At 57.2% G+C, this 16,969-nt stretch overlaps 2 protein-coding genes across 8 annotated transcripts in view; one reads left to right on the top strand and one right to left on the bottom strand.

Annotated features, from left to right (window-relative positions):
* Positions 1-1,672: 1,672 nt before the first annotated feature.
* Pex11g (peroxisomal biogenesis factor 11 gamma) lies at positions 1,673-7,717 on the top strand. 2 transcript variants are annotated; one of them, XM_005332101.5, is made up of 5 exons: positions 1,673-1,830; positions 3,247-3,435; positions 4,854-5,032; positions 6,564-6,626; positions 7,091-7,717. In XM_005332101.5, the coding sequence occupies exons 1-5, from the start codon at positions 1,771-1,773 to the stop codon at positions 7,323-7,325; spliced, it is 726 nt and encodes a 241-aa protein (XP_005332158.1). In that variant the 5' UTR covers positions 1,673-1,770; the 3' UTR covers positions 7,326-7,717. The 2 variants fall into 2 exon arrangements, with proteins under 2 accessions (XP_005332158.1, XP_021586621.1); XM_021730946.3 differs by lacking the exon at positions 1,673-1,830 and adding an exon at positions 2,089-2,685.
* A 1,674-nt stretch (positions 7,718-9,391) lies between these two features.
* Positions 9,392-16,969, bottom strand: part of Arhgef18 (Rho/Rac guanine nucleotide exchange factor 18) — a 75,510-nt gene continuing 67,932 nt past the window's right edge. For 3 of the 6 annotated variants that reach the window (XM_078034838.1, XM_078034821.1, XM_078034826.1), the window contains 8 exons: positions 15,881-16,018; positions 15,315-15,424; positions 14,516-14,581; positions 14,381-14,428; positions 13,805-14,275; positions 12,693-13,026; positions 11,799-11,924; positions 9,392-11,720 (listed from right to left, as the gene is read on the bottom strand). In XM_078034838.1, coding sequence (XP_077890964.1) covers positions 11,560-11,720; positions 11,799-11,924; positions 12,693-13,026; positions 13,805-14,275; positions 14,381-14,428; positions 14,516-14,581; positions 15,315-15,424; positions 15,881-16,018 — 1,454 coding nt within the window. In that variant the 3' untranslated portion in view covers positions 9,392-11,559. The remainder of the gene's footprint in view (positions 11,721-11,798; positions 11,925-12,692; positions 13,027-13,804; positions 14,276-14,380; positions 14,429-14,515; positions 14,582-15,314; positions 15,425-15,880; positions 16,019-16,969) is intronic. The other 3 variants (XM_078034832.1, XM_078034824.1, XM_078034835.1) reach the window with 2 other exon arrangements.

The raw sequence follows: 16,969 nt of genomic DNA, 5'->3' as shown, positions 1-16,969 counted from the left end.
CCAGGCCAGCTTGAGTCTCTTTCTCCAAGGTCAAGTTCAGCTCGAACCAGATGGCGGGTGCTGGGAAGGCTGGGCAGTGCCTGCAAAGCTCACTGATGTGTCTCGGGTGCCTGGAACAGGGCCTGGTACCCAGCAGCTGCCCAGAGAAATGCACTGTGGTATCACAAAGTCGCGGGTTACTGCACGGGCTTGAGAGAAAGGATCCCCCAATTGTGCATCAGCAGAAACTAGAGGCCTCCTTCCTTCTGCATGCTTCCAAGAAAAGATCTTGGCTTGGATCTTTTTCTGCTGCAGAAACAGTGACCCCAATTACAGAAGGATGATGCACACAAACTCCCCTGCACTCAAGTCTTACTAGGGACTGGCACTGGTTGGATGTGGGAGTTAAAATTATTTTTTCTTGTGGGGCTGAGTGGGGTGTAGCTCAATGGTGGAGCGCTTGTCTAGCATAAGTCAGGCCTGGTGCACTGCTTGGGCTGTTGTGGGGAAGTCAGGGTCTTAGATGAGCAAGAACAGGGGCTGCTGAAGGAGGGGGCTGTGGGCCAGGAAGAAATAGATGGGTTCCAGGGATCTTTTCTTTGGGGCAGGGGTACCAGGGATTGAATGCAGGGGCATTTGATCACTGAGCCACATCCCCAGCCCTCTTTTGTATTTTATTTAAAGACAGGGTCTCACTGAGTTGCTTAGCACCTCGCTTTTGCCGAGACTGGCTTTGAACTTGAGGTTCTCCTGCCTCAGCCTCCCGAGCTGCTGGGATGACAGGTGTGCACCACGGCACTCAGCCAGGGATCTTGTTTTTTTGGAAGAGTACTGGGGACTGGATTGGGCTGGACCTTCCCATACCAACCGAATCTCCAGTTTGACCATTTAGGTTCTGGTCATGCCACCGAGGTGAGTTCCTGGGTTGTGCTGAATGATGTCACATAAGGATTCAGGATGCTGTCCTACGGATGGGCATTTAGATTACGGCCAAAATGCTTCTAACTGGGCATTTACTTGTTGCCATCCCCTCCCAGCTCTAGCTGTGGCGAGTTCCAACCACATGCCTGTAGTTGGGAGTGGACAAGTTCTCCCGGGGCCATATGGAGTGTGGGAAGAGAGCCCTGGACAGGGAGCTGAGCCCTGCAAGCAATCCCACTCATGGAGAACCACTCTGTGCCAGGACAGACCAACGTCATTGCCCTGGTGGAGTTCATGATCTGTGGAGGAGAGACAGGCAACTAGAAAAATAAACAGAACACATGTTTTTGTGGTGGCAGGTTCTGGTCTCCTCTGAAGGTCTCCTTTGGGACTGATGAAAATACTTTGAAACCAGTGAGGGCAGGTGTGGGCACAACCTGTGAATGTATTAAGTGGCACTGGATTATGCATTTTAAAATGGAGGCCTTTACGTTATGTGAACTCCACCTCAAAGAGGGGAAGGAAAAAAAAGGAAAGAGGTGTTCACTTTTTTGAGAAGTCTTGGGCGAGCTAATCCATAGTTATTGCACACAATTTTGAAATGCCCTGTGAGTGGGCAGCTGATCAGGCCGCCATGGGGCAGATGATGGCCAGCTGGCTCATCCGGTCACAGGCCCGGGCGGCACACACGTGGCCGCCAAACTTTTGCAAAGTCGGGTGGAACAGACAAAAGTCCAGTTCAGGGACAAAGGGCAGCGGCCGCGCCTGCGCAGAGTGCTCGCGGACCGCTCGGAAGCTCCCGGGACGCGGTCTAGCTCCGCCCCCTGGCGCGACGCGCTGGCGTCGCGCTGACGTCACGGCGGAGTTGCCATGGCGGCGCTGAACGGTCTGGCGTCGGCGCTGGAGTCTTACAGGGGCCGCGACCGCCTGGTGAGGCTGGGGCCGAGCGGGGCCGGAGGCCACGAGTTCCGTCGAAGTTCAGAGATGGGGCAACTGAGGCCAGAGAGGGGACAGGGTCGCTCAGGATCGTTCACTGCAAAGGCCCTGCCTGAGCTAGGCTCAAGCCACGCCCCCTAAGGGTGGACATACAGGTTGTTCCTGCCAAACCACTGCCTCAGTTCCCTCGTGTGAACCCTTGGGATCTGATCAGCCACTGAAGTTAGTTCCTGGGTTGTCCTGAACGGTTTTTCTTCTGGGGACTTAGGCTGTTGCAGGGCTTCCCCCGTGGCTGGACATTTAGGTTCTGACCGCATCCCCTCAAGTTGAGCATTTAGGTTGTTTCAGCCAACTTGGTACCAGGGAGCCCACAATGGCCAGGCCCCTACTGTAACCCAGCCATTGAGGGTTTCATCCAAGTCCCCTGTAGTTTGATCATTTAGATTGTCCCTGCCAACCCATCCTGACTGGACATTTACTAACCAAGCAGATTCCTACATTTGGATATGAGTATCTGACTAGGTCATTGAAGTTGCTTCTTAGGTTGCTGTGAATGATCTCATCAGCATCTAGAATGATTCAGGACTCCCCCTATGTCTGGATTTTTAGGTTCCAACTAAATCTCCTCTAGTTGAGCATTAAGGTTTTTCCATCCAAGTCCCTTAGGTTGGACTCTTAGCTTGTCTTGGCCAGTCCCTCCTAGGTAGCATTTAGGTTGAACAGGGTGGCGAGGCAGATAGGTTCCAACCAAGTCCCCTATGGGTGAATGGTCAGGTTTTAATAGCTCCTAAGTTGGACACTTAAATGGCAGTGTTTTGCCATTACACCTGGGCTCAAAAGGAATTACAGGTAAAGTAATATGTAAAACAACAGGAACTAGCAATTTCTGAGAAGCAGGTGAAATAATGAAAGACATACGGGTGGTGAACCTGATCTCTTTTGTGATCCTCCAAATCACTTATTGAGTGGGCCCTTTGTCACTAAAGTGATTCAAACAAATTACTGTCCTGTTCACTGGGTTGAGACAGGTCACTTGCTCCCAGCTTGCGGCCCAGCTAAGGGCTTTGCCCAGCCAGGGAGATGCAAATGTACATTCCAACCTCCCCCTCCTCTGGCCTTCTGGGAAAGGAGGACCAAGGAGGTGGGAAGTAGTTTTCTTTTCTTTGTCCCCATTACCACTGTCCCCAAAGGCTGTGCCTCTCAGTGACATGAGCCAGGACTCTTGTTAGACTCTCCTTTTGGACCATTGTCCGGTGGTTTTCCATTTGTCCTGCTTTCCGACTGAGCTTTTGTTGGATGCTTGTTGGTTTTGACTTTTGCACCTTCAGTCCTGCAGGGCTGGGGGCCCGGCCGGTTGGTCCAGTGCAGCTCAGGAGCAGGGCCATGTTGATCGCTTCTGGTTTCCCACAGATCCGAACGCTGGGGTACTGCTGCCAGCTGGTTGGCGGAGTTCTGGTTGAACAGTGTCCTGCCAGGTCCGAAATGGGCACACGCCTGCTGGTGGTGTCGGCCCAGCTCAGCCACTGCAGGACCGTCTTGAGACTCTTTGACGACCTGGCCATGTTTGTCTACACCAAGCAGTACGGCCTGGGGTCAGAGGTAACTGCAGGGGCTGTAGGGAGGGGTCCCCACCCTTGGGAAGCCTGTGGCCTTGGGCTCAGCTGGTGTTTTATGGGCTTGTCCCAAAGGGCTCCCTGTTGGACAGTTTATTATCTTTTAAATTTTACTTTCTATTTTGAGATGATCAGATGTTCTCATTTTAATTTGAATTTTATTATTTTTAATTTTTTGCAGTGCTGGGGTTGGAACCCAGGGCCTCATACTTGCTAGCAAGAGCTCTTCCACTGAGCTACATCCCCAGCCCTTAATTTAAAAACAAAGCTTGCTTGTTTGTGTGACCCATGAGTATATAATCCACCCTGATCTCTGGGACCCCAGAGTTCCTCCTCAGAGGAGCTGTGGTCAGCTCCTCGTCTCCTTGATGAGATTTCCTGTACCTACGCAGGCGCAAGTGTGTTGTTGCTAGTTGGACCGTTTACTCTCTTCTACCACTTAACCGTTTCCTCCGAACAGTTCAACTGGGAGGCCAATTCTGATCCCTCCAAACAGATCTCCTGTTTTCTTTATGGCCACCTGGTATGCTTTGTGCATCTGTTGCTTCTGCACTGAGCCTGCTTGGCTGGGTAACATACAGGTAGTTACTCTGGACTTGGGGGCAGAGGTGCTGGGGGTGGAGCTCAGCACACAAGGCTCTGGGTTCAAATGCTGCACTGCAAACAGAACAAAAACCCAAAGAACAAACACATGGGGCAGGTGGCCCAGCATGGGGCAGACCGAGAGCTCCTGGGGGCTCTGTTTCATCTGCCAGGAGGCCAGTCCTTGCTTGAGGAGGAGCGAGGGGCTTCCATCTGCAGTCTGTGATGTGAGGTGCTGAGCTCCTGGGTTTGGGGAGGTGACACAAGCCTTGCACTGTTGTGCTGGCCTGGCATGCAGCTGACACTGGGGTGTGGCAGCTGGTGTTCATGTCCCACTGCACCCTCCTCCCCCTGGTCCCTGCATGTGGCCTTCCCTGGCCCCCACCCAGGGTCCTGCATCAGAGAGCCTCAGCTGAGCCCTGTGCAGGAACTGGAAGCCTTCAGGAAGGCAGGCTGGTGCAGGTGTGTCCACTTGGCCGTATGTGGGAATCCCCGAGGAACTTAAAATACAGATCCACGGACAACATCCCAGAGCTGGCGTCGCCTGCCATGGAGGCAGGATCCTTAGGGCTGGCGTTGGGGCATGGGCTTTTTTAACCCCCTGGGGATTCCATTGCCCAGCTGAGTTGAGACCTGCTGCTCCGAGCAGAAACGAGCCCTGGGACCCGGGCCGTCCTCATCTGCAGCAGCTGGCCATGGACAACCTCTGGGCCTGGGCATGATCCTGGGACTGTGTTGGGGAGAAACAGTGCCGTGGCCACAGCCCTGAAGTGGGCAGTGTGTCTGTCTGACTGCGGGCCCTTCATCTCCCTGGCGCTGCAGGAGAAGGACGTCTTTGTCCGCTGGCTGTCTGTCCTGGGCAACGTAGCTGACCAGCTCTACTATCCATGCGAGCACGTGGCCTGGGCCGCTGACGCCAAGGTCCTCCGCATGGACTCTGCCAGATGGTGGACCCTGAGCACTGCCCTCTGGGGTTTCTCCCTGCTCCTGGGGGTTGCCAGGTGAGTGACATCAGCCAGAGGGAGCCCCGTGGTCCCTGGTGGAGTCTCCTCAGCAGGGCTGCGGTGGCATTGGCAGGCTGCCTTGGCCTGAGGGTCTGGTCTCCAGCTCTTGGAGTTTTTCTCTTTCTTGGCCACCCTGCCATGTTTATTTCTAATAATTGCTGTAGTAAATGTAGCTTTAAACAGAAATTGATCATGTCACAGTCCTGCAGTTAGAAGGTCATGTTTCAGCTGGGATCCGACACAGGACTCACTGAGCTAAAGTCAAGGCCTCAGCGGCTGGTCCCACCTTTCCCAGCTTCTAGAGGCACCTGCAGCCCTTGGCTTGTGGCCCCCTCCTCATCTCCAGGGCCAGCAGCAGCATCTTCCAGATCTCTCTGACCCTGACCCTGACCCTCCTGCCTCCCTTTTTTGAGGATCCTGTGGTGAAGCTGGGCCCCTTTGATATCTGGGATGACCCCCGCCGTAGGGTACTTCATCCTTCCTGCAGCCACACATTCATATGTTCTGGGGACCTCTTGGGCAAGGGGCTGTGATTCTGATGACCAGACCCAGGAAGGAGAAGGAACTAGAGAGGCGGACGGCAGGGTGACCTCTCCCTGGACGCTGACTTCTGCTTGCTTTGTCAGCAGAATCCCCAAAGGAACAAGCCAGCTGTTTCCTGACTGCCTTTGTGCTCTGAAAGCTGACTGTTTCTAGAACCTCACAGTAATGGGTTCCTCCTAAATGTGTTCCTCTGCAAATTTGCTGAGACAGTTCGTTCAGAACCCCTGGCCTAGAGAAGACGTTGAGGAGCAGGGTCCTCCAGTCCCCAGGTTCATGATGGCCGAGAAGCCCCAGATCCCTGGAGTGGGGAGGAGCCATCCCTGACTTCTTGAAGGGAGGCTGAACCTTCTTTGTTCTGGGGACAGTGTCTGCATCTGCTGTCACTTGTCCCAGGATGAGGCACATCCTTACCAATGCCCTGACAAGGTACTGGTTGTCCACAGTCTGGAAACCAGAAAGATCTTCCCCCCTAAAGTAGGCCCCGTTGCCTAGGCTCGAGCAGCTCCTTCCAGTCTCTAGTCTTCGTGCTGCCGGCACTCTGTCTCCTCATGTTCTGTTTGGTGGCAGTGGCTACCCCTTGATCTCAGAGGTCCCCTTGAGGTCGCTGTCTGTGGGTGCAGCCTGCCTGTCTCTCCCTATGTGCTCAGAGACTCCTGGGCCAGGCTCTGGATGTGGCAGAGGCTGTAGGTCAGAGGGGGACTTGGCTCATGGCCTTTCATCCCTGGGCAGGTCCATGGTGTGGCCTGGGCAGCGTGGGGCTGTGTGACCTGTCCTGGGGGCTTCTGAGGCACTGCCAGGGGCGGAGCTCTGCCCTGCAGGCACAGGATCCTTGGTGGCAGGGAAAGGGAAGAGCGCTTGTCCCAGAGCTCAGCAGACTCTGAAGGAACCTGTGGCTGTAGTAACAGGTGGCCTCGGGGAGCCAGGCCCTGCCCCACCAGGGTACCTGCTGCTCCAGCGGGTCTCCCTCTTGTCTCTGGTGTTACAGGTCCCTGTGGACAGTGCTGAGGCTGAGGCAGAGGCTGAGGAGCCCCATGGCCAACCTTACCAGGTAAGCCTGGCCCTTGCCGGGAAGGTGCCCCGCTGGGCTGCTGGTGGTCAGCTATCCCCTCCCTGGCCCGTGTGTGCAGGCCACAGGGCCTCACCTTGGCCTCTGGGTGGGAAGTAGAACCTGCTAGAGCAAGGACCCAGGGCTGGGTGCTCAGGGCTGTGCCCCTGGCTGGGAGGATGATCTTGAGGCAAGATTTTGAGGACAGTAGCCACTGTCACTGACGTATCTTCCTAAAACCCTGTAGCCCCCATACAACCTCCCCACCTTCTTCAGGGAGTCTGGAGTATGGGTCTGAGGCTGGGGGCTCCCTATGGGGGAGTTGGGGGTGCAGGCCCTATGGAAGGTCAGGATGGCCTCACCGCCGGCCGTTCCCTCTCACAGGCAGCCTCCGTCCTCTTTCCAGCCTGGGGCCTTCCTGGGGCGAGGGGTTGGGCGGGCTGTGAGTGGCTGCTTTGCTCCCACAGTCGGCTGCCCCAGAGCAAGCAGAGGGCCATCGAGGTGCGGATGCATTCGGAGGTGCTGACGCTCCTCAGCAACCTGGCTGACTTGGCCAACGCCGTGCACTGGCTGCCACCAGGTGTCCTGTGGGCCGGCCGCTTCCCCCCCTGGCTGGTGGGCCTCATGGGCACCATCTCCTCCCTGCTCAGCATCTACCAGGCGGCCCAGGCTAGCGGCCAGCCTGAGGCTGCCAGCCCCTGACGTGGTGTGAGGAGCAGGTGGATGCAGCTGGACCCGACGGAGGGCCCCTTCCCACAGAGCAACCGCCAGCCAGGGAATGCGTCTGTGATTGAGCAGCCCTGGCGCAGGTGCATAGGTAGGGAGGGAAGGGGCTGGTATGGGGACCCTCGAATCCCAGCCAGGGCCTTGGTGGGAAAAGCTCTTCTTGGAGGGCCAAATGGGGAAGACCCCAGGACTCCCAAGCCAAGGCAGAGCTTGGAAAGGCCCTGTGTGGGCCTCTGCAGAGCCTTGTGTCTGCTGGCCGGGTCCTATAAGCAAATGAAGACAAGCAGGAGAGACACATGCCATGCTTCAAGTGGGACCTTGGGAAAGCTGGAACGAGAATCAATTAAACATTCTGGTGCTGGTGCTCAGTTCAAGTGTGAGATGATTACACTGATGGCTCCTGGACCCTGGCCGTCCCCTGCCCACACCCACTGGCTCTCTCACCAGCAGACACAGCCCAGTTGGAACCTCACTTCCTCAGCTCGCCTTCCAGGATGTTCTTGGTCCCACAGCTTCTCTCTGTCTCCGAGTAAGTGCTGCCCACTCACCCTGGGCAGCCTTAGCCCTGAGCACCCTTCCCCGCAGCCTCAGATTTTGGGACAGGGATGCTGCTTCCTGACAGGCCACGCCCATGCCACACCCTCCTCCTGCTCACTGTGGCTCTGGTCTTACACTTAACTCATATCACGTTGACAGACCCATGGCCACTGAGGTCCATTTGGGCCATTATGTGCATTTCATGGGCTCTGAACTGAGGCTAGGCCATGTGAACTGGTGTCACACCATGTGTGCCACACCATGGAAATGTGGTGGGCTGGGACATGTTCGTTCTCTAGTCTGAAGGCAAAGAAGGATGTTTGAGTCTGCGCACCCCTGGGAAGACCCTGGGGCAGTGTGTGTTCCCTTGAGCCTCGTGTGGCACGGACACTCCCCCTTCCCTGTCCCCAGGCCAGGTGCCCTGTCCTGATAATCTGTGGGCCTCCTCATCAGGACCCACATGTGGGCCAGGCCCAGTCAGTCTCCGTCCATGTGGTTGGGTGCGAGTCTACCCTGGCCCTCAGCACAGGGGCACCAGGGAGATGAGGGGTGGGGTCTTGGCAACACCCAGTAACCCCTCTGCAGCCTCAAACAGCTCAGACCTGGAAGGGCCTCCATGTGGTGCCTGGCCACAGGAAACCAGAGAAGGAAGCCAGGCTTAGGCATACAAGCTGGACCAGAAGGCCTGGGACACTGACCATATGGGGTGCAGGCACAGAGCAAGTAGGTGCTCCCAAAAAAGGGAGCCCCCTTCCCACTTCTGAGGGGTCCAGTGGCTCTTCATGTTTTTTTAGTTTTTTCTGTTTGTGTTGAGGACAAGACCCAGAGCCTTATGCTGAGCCCACGTCCTGCCACTGAGCCACCCAGCCCTCTGAAGTTGACAGCAGCACACTCCCCCTGCCTGCCCCTCTCCTGCTCCAGGTGCACGGGTCAGTAGTGGTTAGTGGATTCAGTTGTGCAGTCACCCCCACAACCAGCTGACAATGTTTTCACTCCTTGAAAAGGAACCTTGCACCCTTAGCCATCGCCCGCTGCCCTCTTTCCCCCTGGGCTTGTGACCACTAATCCACTGTCTCGGAGGCTGGTCTGTTGTGGCCCAGTAGCTCTCAACTTCAGGGCTTGGCCCCTCTGTGGACCCCGAGCACGGCCTTCCTTTGGAACATCCGTGCACACCCCATGGTGGAGGACTCGACCTCTCAGGAGCCCGTGCACTTCTGCAGAGGAAGGCCTAGGGGCGCCTCAGGGGAAGGGGCTTGTCAGGCAGATCTCCTGACAAGGGGACAGCTGCAGTTGGGGGAACTTAGCAGGGGACAGACCAGGGAGTGGGCCAGCTCAAAGTCCCCCAAGGGGCTAGCATCCCTATGCCTGGACTTAGCCCCACAGAAGTTGTACAGATGGCTATCACCTCCTGCCTGCCCCTCCCCTGCTTCCCAGTGTCCCTGAGGCTGACACTTGGACTAGAGATAGCCCCCCAAACTCCCGAGAACAGCCACTTAAGTCAGAGATCATCTTAGACACTTTTATTGCTAGAATCTGGTCTTAAGTTCTAGGGTGGTTCCCAAACACCTGGTGGTAGGAAACATAATCACTGTGAAATAATTGTCACGTTGGCTAAGGTCATGGTCACGATCACCCAAGACCACAAGCATGGACCCACAGAAACGGGGAACTACGCAGCTACCAGCTTTACAAATAAAATTGGGCTCTACCCAGGAGTGACCGTGGGTGTGGTAACAGGGTGAACCAGCCATGCTGCCCTACTGCGTGTGGAGCCTGACTGAGCCCCCCCTTCCCTGGCCACCTGACGGGGAGGCCCCCTTCCTGCTGATGGTCCGCTGTGTGGTTGGGCAGAAATTCCTTGCGCTTGTCTAAGTTCAAGGAGTCCTCATGTCTGGGTGGGTGGTCCAGACAGACGGGCTGGGAGGCCACCAGCGCAGGAGTCCAGGAATGTTCTCTTCACGATAGAGCAGGAATTTAGCCTTTCTAAAGTGCTCCAATACGTCTCAGTACAAAAATACAAAACACTGATTATAAACATGGCACAGATGAGATCTGGTGGGTCGGGGGACACTCGGGACACAGGACAGCACTGCTGATGGAAAAGGACCAGGGTGGGAAAAGTCAAGGTTCTCAGAGGCCAGAAGCCTGGAGAAGAGGTTGGGCACCACACCACTCACTACCACTGTTGCTTTCAGAACCCTGCTAGCCATTGGCTGGGCCCTGGCTCCTGGTCAGTGCCTGCACCTGCCCAGTCCCCTCCTGAACCTGGGACACTAAGCAGGCACCTTGGCTTCATGGAGCTGATGGCAGGCTGCACAGGTCCTAACAGTTTCCTCTCCTCTGTGCCCACCTGTCCCTCAGTGGTGGAAACGTCCCCCAGCTTACTATGTTGGGCATCATAGGGGGTGACTCTGCTGACATAGCAGGAGAAGGGCTGAGTTCCCCACTGAGGCTCCCCAGGACACTGGCCCTGGCTTGGGCCCAAGTGCCCCTTTCTGGGAACAAGAATGACCAGCCCAGGACCTGGCCCTGCTGTCAACACTTCCAACGTGGGGAAGCCTGGGTGTGGGGCAAGGCTGGCAACGCGCCCCTCCTGCCCTGGGCAGCCAGGCTCTGCTTTGGCTGCAGCTGGAATGTGGATCTGACCATCTGGGCCACCCCTAAAGCCCTGCCCCAAGTCCTCTAGGGGAAGCCAACTCCAGGCCGCAACAGGCCAGTGCAAGTGAGGCGCCCCAAGATGGCCCCCTGTGCACCTGCTGGCAGCCTCTCCAGGCATTCCCTCCCGTTCTGGCCGGACACAGCCCAGGGGCTTCTTCCTAGAAGCCCCAGGAAAATCTGCCCATTTCACAGGAGACCGAGGACCTCTGCTGGGGTGCCTGTGCCAGCCCTGGCTGAGCCGAGGCTTGGTGCCCTGGATGGGCTGAGCGGTGGGGACGGCAGGTGCCCTCGAGAAGCAGACCAGCGGTTGGGAAACCTCTGTCAAATTAAAGGAGCCATGCCTGGTTGGCCCCTTCAGGACGAGCTTCCGAACCTACAAAACATGCCTGAAGTGCCATGGCAGCCCCCTCCCTCTGGTCCTCACTACTCCTGGGTGGGCCCTGCCCTGCCCTCCCCTGCCGACAGAGGTTCTTGGTGACCAGCGTGGAAGGGGCTGCTTTGGAGGGGGATTCTGCCTGACTCGCAGACACACATGGATGCCATGGCCCCTCCTGGTGCCCTCACGACTTGACTCACTCAGTGCTTCCTGGTACCTGTGGAGCCTGGCCTGGCCAGCGGCTCCTCAGACCCAGGCCTGGCCTGTCCTCCAGCTGCTTGGGCCCCCTGGCACTCCTCACTGCCTGGGCAAACAACTGGGAATTGACCTTTCTCCTACCCAAAGGGGTGCTACGGCTTAAAACAACTCCTTGCTTTAGTTGGTTCAACTTTCCATTAAAAACTTTCTTTTATGTATGAATAAAAAAAGAGGTTTATGAAATTACCCAGGCATTACCACTAATCCTACAGACAGAGCCACGAGACCCGAAGCACCAACAGGCTGACCCAGGCCAGATGGACATCAGGGCACGTGTGCCTGGGCAGGAGAGGACAATAGCTGGGCAGGCAGTCACCCCATGGGGTCCCCAGAGACTCAGGGTAGACAGGCCAGAGGGCCTGCCCCTGGAGCTACAGCCCCTCAGAAGAAGATGACGTCTTCCTTGCTGGCTTCCTCCCTGGTGGCCTGTAGTGGGGAAGGAGCCGGGGGCACAGGTGGGAAGGATGTGCCCCCAGCCTTGATGAAGAAGGCCTCAGGAGGGATGTCGGTTGGGGCTGGACTCGGGGCTGGGACGTAGGAGTCTGGAAGAGAGAGGGGACCGGGGTGTCAGATGTCACCAGGTGCTGCAGACTGCCCCGCTGCTGGGGTGCTGGGCTCACCTGTGGCAGGCGTGGAGCTGTGGCTGCTGAGCAGGATGGGGCTCAGTGACCGGCGATTCCGAGAGGTGGTCTCGTCCTTGCCCATCAACTTGTTGAGAAGCAGCTGCTGCTTGAGGTCGAATGAAGCTGGAAGAGGGAAGGAGCTTGGGCCCTGCGGCAGGCCACCTCAGGACTGGGAGGATGCCGGACCTTCCCCACCTGAGAGTGCCCAGGGCGGACCCTCAGAGTCAGCCATCCTCTGGACAAAGGGAAGGCACTGCTTTCGGGGAAGTATCCCTTTCCAGTGACCCTCATGCCCCAGAGGTCACAGGACACAGGCTCTGCTCCTTAAGATCTTGTCTCAGAACATCCCTAGTTGTGACCTGGGGAATACTTCCCAGTGGGCAGGCATAGAGGAGTTCCTGGGCTTACTCTTGGGTGGTACTCATTGCAGGTGCCCGAGGGTAAGGGACTGTGCCTCTCTGGGCTGCAGTGTCCCCTTCTGTTAACCCAGGACACTGTGTAGAGCCCTTGGCACTTGTCCTGTGCTCTAGCTACATGGTCCTAAGTGAGCAGGTTGACTTTTGGCCTGTGACTCTCGGAAGCTCCCCTGTCCCCCATCCTACTGTTTGAGGCCTGTTGTGGGAAAGCACATGGGGCCTGGCTTGCCATTTCAATTCTGCTTGAGAAAAAGGCCTCCATTTGGAGGGGAGGCCCTGGCATGTCACAGCTGCACCTTCTGGTTTTCCTCTGGCACCCTCTCTAGATGGCACTAGTATCCTGCTTTTGGTCCCATTGAGCCCCTATAGTTTCTCACAAGTTGCCCATGGCTGGACCTCCGGGTCCAGGGGGAAGGGGCACTGGAGACAGCCCACTTCTTTCAGGCCCAGGCTTTGGAGCTGGGGCTGGGCTCACCTGAGCTCTCCGAGCGCTGGGAACCCCTGCTTTTGCTGCCCTTGTCCTTGCTGCCCTTGGTGGAGGCGGCCAGCTTGGTGGGGATCTGCTGCTGCACTGCCGCCTGCCTCTGAATCTGGTTGGTGGTGCTTAGCAGCTGGATGGGCACGTCACTCTTGGTTGGCCGGCTCTCAGCTGGGGCACTGTCCCGGCGGGCCACCTCAGGGCGCTCCACATACTCGGGCCCAGCACCGGATAGCAGCAGGTTCGCCCGGGTCCCAGGTGTTTTAGCCAAGGCCAGGGGTCCCTCTTGCCCCTCCCCGTTGAAACTAGGAGGGTGGCTTGGCGGCTGGGCCTGAAAGAGTGACAGAAGATATGTCCCAGTGCTGCTGAATCTGCAGGGAGTTCTCCCACGGGGCCGCTCTCCCTGATGTGCACAAGGGTCCTGCCAGGCTGAGGCCCTGGGGGGCAGGGAGGCTCTGGGGGGACAGGGAGAGCCAGGCGATGGGGAGACGGGGCTGAGAGGGCTGATCCCTGCACCTGGTCCAGATGGCCCCTGGGATGTCTGTTCTGCATGCAGAGCTGGGCTCAACCTGAAGCTGTGCACACTCATGTTCACACTCAGCCACACATGCTCTCACACACGAAAGTCACATTCACATTTATGCTGCTTATACAAACTACTTCTTGAAAAAAAGAAGACATCGACATTTACTATGTTTTCTGCTGCAGTGTGCAGATACACTTTTACAGCTATCTCACATGTATGCACACACACATGCTTGTACATTCACTCTTTAAAAATATTTTTTCAAGAGGATGTGGCTGTGTCCCCAGGTGGGTCGGTCCTCCGGGGCTCAACTGAGTCTTTTGCCTTGGCCTCCCCAGTGCTGGGCCCACAGGAGTGCCACCACGTTCACACGTCATCACTATGATCTTCATCTGCAGTGCTACAGGTAGGATGCAGGGCTTCATGTGTGTGTGGCCAGCCCTCTACCACCGAACTGCACGCCCAGCCCACACATTCACTCTTACACCAGATGCTCATGTTTTCTGACATTCGGTCTCACACCTGCAAATGCATGTGCCAACCTGATACCCCAAAAGTCCAATCTCACGAGGCTCTGGCTCACCTCCACCAGCGCCCCGGGCGGTAGTGCCCCTGGCACTGTGTTCTGCTTCTTGAGCCTCCGCTGCTGCTCCAGGCGCTCGCGCTCACGCTCTACAGCGCGCATGCCCTCGCGCAGTCGTTCCAGGTCTTGCTGGTAGGCCCGGCGCTGTCGCTCCAGCTCTGCACGTTCATGGTCCAGCTGATCACGCAGCTGCTGCGCTTCGCCTTCCCGCGCCTGCAGCCGTGCGCCTGCACGCTCCAACTCCTGCCGTTGGCGCGCGCATTCCCGCTCCCAGCGCTGCTGCTCCTGTCGCAGTTGATTCTGTAGCTTCTCCACGTCAGCACGCTCTTCTCGCTGCTTCTCAAAGTTGCGCTGCCGCTCCTGCTCCAGCAGCAGGTTCCCGCGCGTCGACTGCAGTCGAAACTGCTTCTCCCGCTCCTGGATGGCTGCCCGCTGCATCTCCACGTAGCTGTCCTGCTGGGCGATGACCGCCTGTGTATAGGGTCAGAGCCGGGCCTGTGAGAGCCACGTCCTTGCCCAGACCCAGATAACTAGGAAAGGGCAAGTGTGGCTGGTCCCTCCCTGACACCCTAGTACCTGGAGGCTGAGGAGCAGCTGTGATAAAGTCTGGATCCGCTGGACAAGCTGTGGAGAGAAAGGCAGATTCTGGGTTCTGTCCAATAGCACATGGGGCCTGTGTGCCATCCCCAAGGTGGACCAGATGCCACCTACCTCTGACTCCAGGAAAGTGGGCAGCCGGGGGCTAGTCTCTGAACCTGGCATCTCCACCTGCAAAGACTATAGCATCAAACCCAGAGCATCTAGGACTAATTCAAGGAGGTGCAGTCTGCCTGAGATCAGCAAGACATTCCCTTGGCATGGGCAACAGAAAGCACCCAGGGCTGGGCCGCTGTAGGGGGCAGTCTTGCTGGCTACCTGACATGCCCATCTGGGTGTCTGCAGAATGAAGGTACAGGGCAGCTTTGGAGGTGGGAGACAGCCATCACAGTCCATGGGAGTGTAGGCCCACATGCGAAGCCTGTACACCAGCTCTGGGCATGGAGGCGAGTCCAAGCCTCAGCTGGCCAGAGGCAGCTGGCTGTGGCCTCTGAGCCCAAACCTTGGCAAGGCCAGACACGTGATGGGCCTTCTGAGTCAAAGGAGAGGGAAGAGCCGGCGAGTCGTGGGCACATCTGGTAGGTGTTACTATACCTGTGCCGACAGCCTGAGGCTCCTGTATGGGGTTTCCGGCCTGCTGATGAAGCCATGGCTATGCCCTGAGCCTGTCCCCTCCCCGCCTCCCTCCTTGACACTGGCTGCCTTTCCCAGGGGGCTGCAGGACAAAATTACCCGGCTGCACAGCATTCGGGTCAGAGAACCTTAATTTGCCATAAAACGGCAGCACTTGGGGAAGTCACCATGACAGAGAAACAGACAACCCTAACAGAAGTTAGTCGCACTAGTTGATGACAACTACAATGACTTGGACTGATTCTGTATGGAGTGAACAACATCCCCAGAGGTCACGTACCGCCTGCGGTGACTCCTCGCAGCCCCCAGGGACATCTCCGTTTCCAAGCTTCGAGTCTGGGCTGCTGGCAGGCCCTCGCCAGTTGCAGACTTTCTTCTTAAAACTGCCATCTGGGAAGCCCACGCCAGGCCTGTGAGACTACTGTGGATCCCATGGGATCTGGAGCCCTCCTCTGCCCTCAGCCCTGCCCAGGTAGGAAATCCATGGTGGCTTCCCCCACCCCAGTACTGAGATTTGGACTCAGGGCCTTGCCAGTGATAGGCAGGTGCTCTACCACTTAGCCACATTCCCAGCCTTTTTATTTTCTTGTTTATTCTGAGACAGGGTCAGTCTTGCTAAGTTCAGCAGGCTAGCCTTGAAATTCAATCCTCCTGCCTTAGCTTCCCAAGTTGCTGGGACGACAGGTGTGAGCCAAGGCAAGGGCTTCTGCAGCACAGAGACCAGCAGAAATGGCTAGGCCGGACTGGGTGCTGAATGTTCTGAGAAACAGTGCAACCTCAGAGGACACTCAGACCTGTTGCTAACGAGCCCCTCAGGTAGGCGGCAAGGCAGGAGACACTACTTACTTTTGCTAGGGCTGCCCATGCTGTCATAGCCTCCGAAGGTCTCAGCCCTCCGAGGCAGGCCTGTGGAGCCACCTCCCTCTTCTGCTAGGCCACTGCTGCAGCCCAGGTGCCTGCAGATCAGGTTCTGGATACCCTCGACTGTGGAAGGAGACAGGAGGAAGGAGTCACACTGTGGAGGCACGCTGGGGGTGTCAGGGAGCAGCTGAGACCCCAGGGAGCTCACTGGGCGATGGTCACCCCGCCCACTGTCTGATGTGGAATTCCAGTTTCCAGCCCAGATTTCCTGCACTCCCGGTGCTTCCTGCACTCCCTCACTTCTGGTACTGCCACCAGGACCTGCCAATCCCAAGTGAGAGGCCAAGGCCAGGAGTGGCCACATGGGAGGGCTGTGCTGGCTTCTCATGTCCTTCCTGCTAACCCACCCAGGCGCTGGCTGCAGTGACCAGGCTCCACCCGGCCTAGTGCAAACGTGAGCATGGCCATGCTGTGTCATGAGGGCCACACAGGGAGTAACTCTTGGGGGAAGGGGCTTTCCACATATAGCCCTCCAGGACCAAAAGTCTGGCCAGCTGAAGAAGTGGAGAGAACATTCTAGGCCTAGGTGCAGAATATGCAAGTTCCTCAGGGGCCAAGGACAATGGCTACTGGAGAAATGGGTGGAAGGACACTGTGGGTGCAGCCAGAGAGAGAAAGACTGACCCCCATGCCATCTGGTTTCTGTTCTTTTCTTGCAGGAAAGCTACCAAGGACGGGGCTGTGCTTGTCTTGTTTGCTGTTGAAAGAGTGGTATGATGCTGGGCCAGTGGAGGGTGCAGCGGCCACACTGGGCATGTTGGGAGCTCTGCTGTGCTCTGAGGGCTCGAGCAGCAGGCCTGGCCACGGCTGGCAGAAGGGCAGAGCATGCGTGGAGACAGGGAGCACCTCACTGGCCTGCGGCCTTTGCCAAGGCTACTAGTGCTGGCAGCTGCTGGGCTGGGGGGGTTCCCTGAAACGGCCCGCCAAGTGTGCACGTGTGTTTTCCTGGGGATAATTCAGAAAGAAGGGGGGCCTGTATCAGTCAACTTCAGATCCCCAGGGCTGGTGGGGGCA

Source organism: Ictidomys tridecemlineatus, chromosome 2 (genome assembly GCF_052094955.1).
Source record: "Ictidomys tridecemlineatus isolate mIctTri1 chromosome 2, mIctTri1.hap1, whole genome shotgun sequence".
NCBI lineage: Eukaryota > Metazoa > Chordata > Mammalia > Rodentia > Sciuridae > Ictidomys > Ictidomys tridecemlineatus.
The sequence above is the reverse complement of the archived record's forward strand: the minus strand, read 5'-3'. Positions and strand labels throughout refer to the sequence as shown.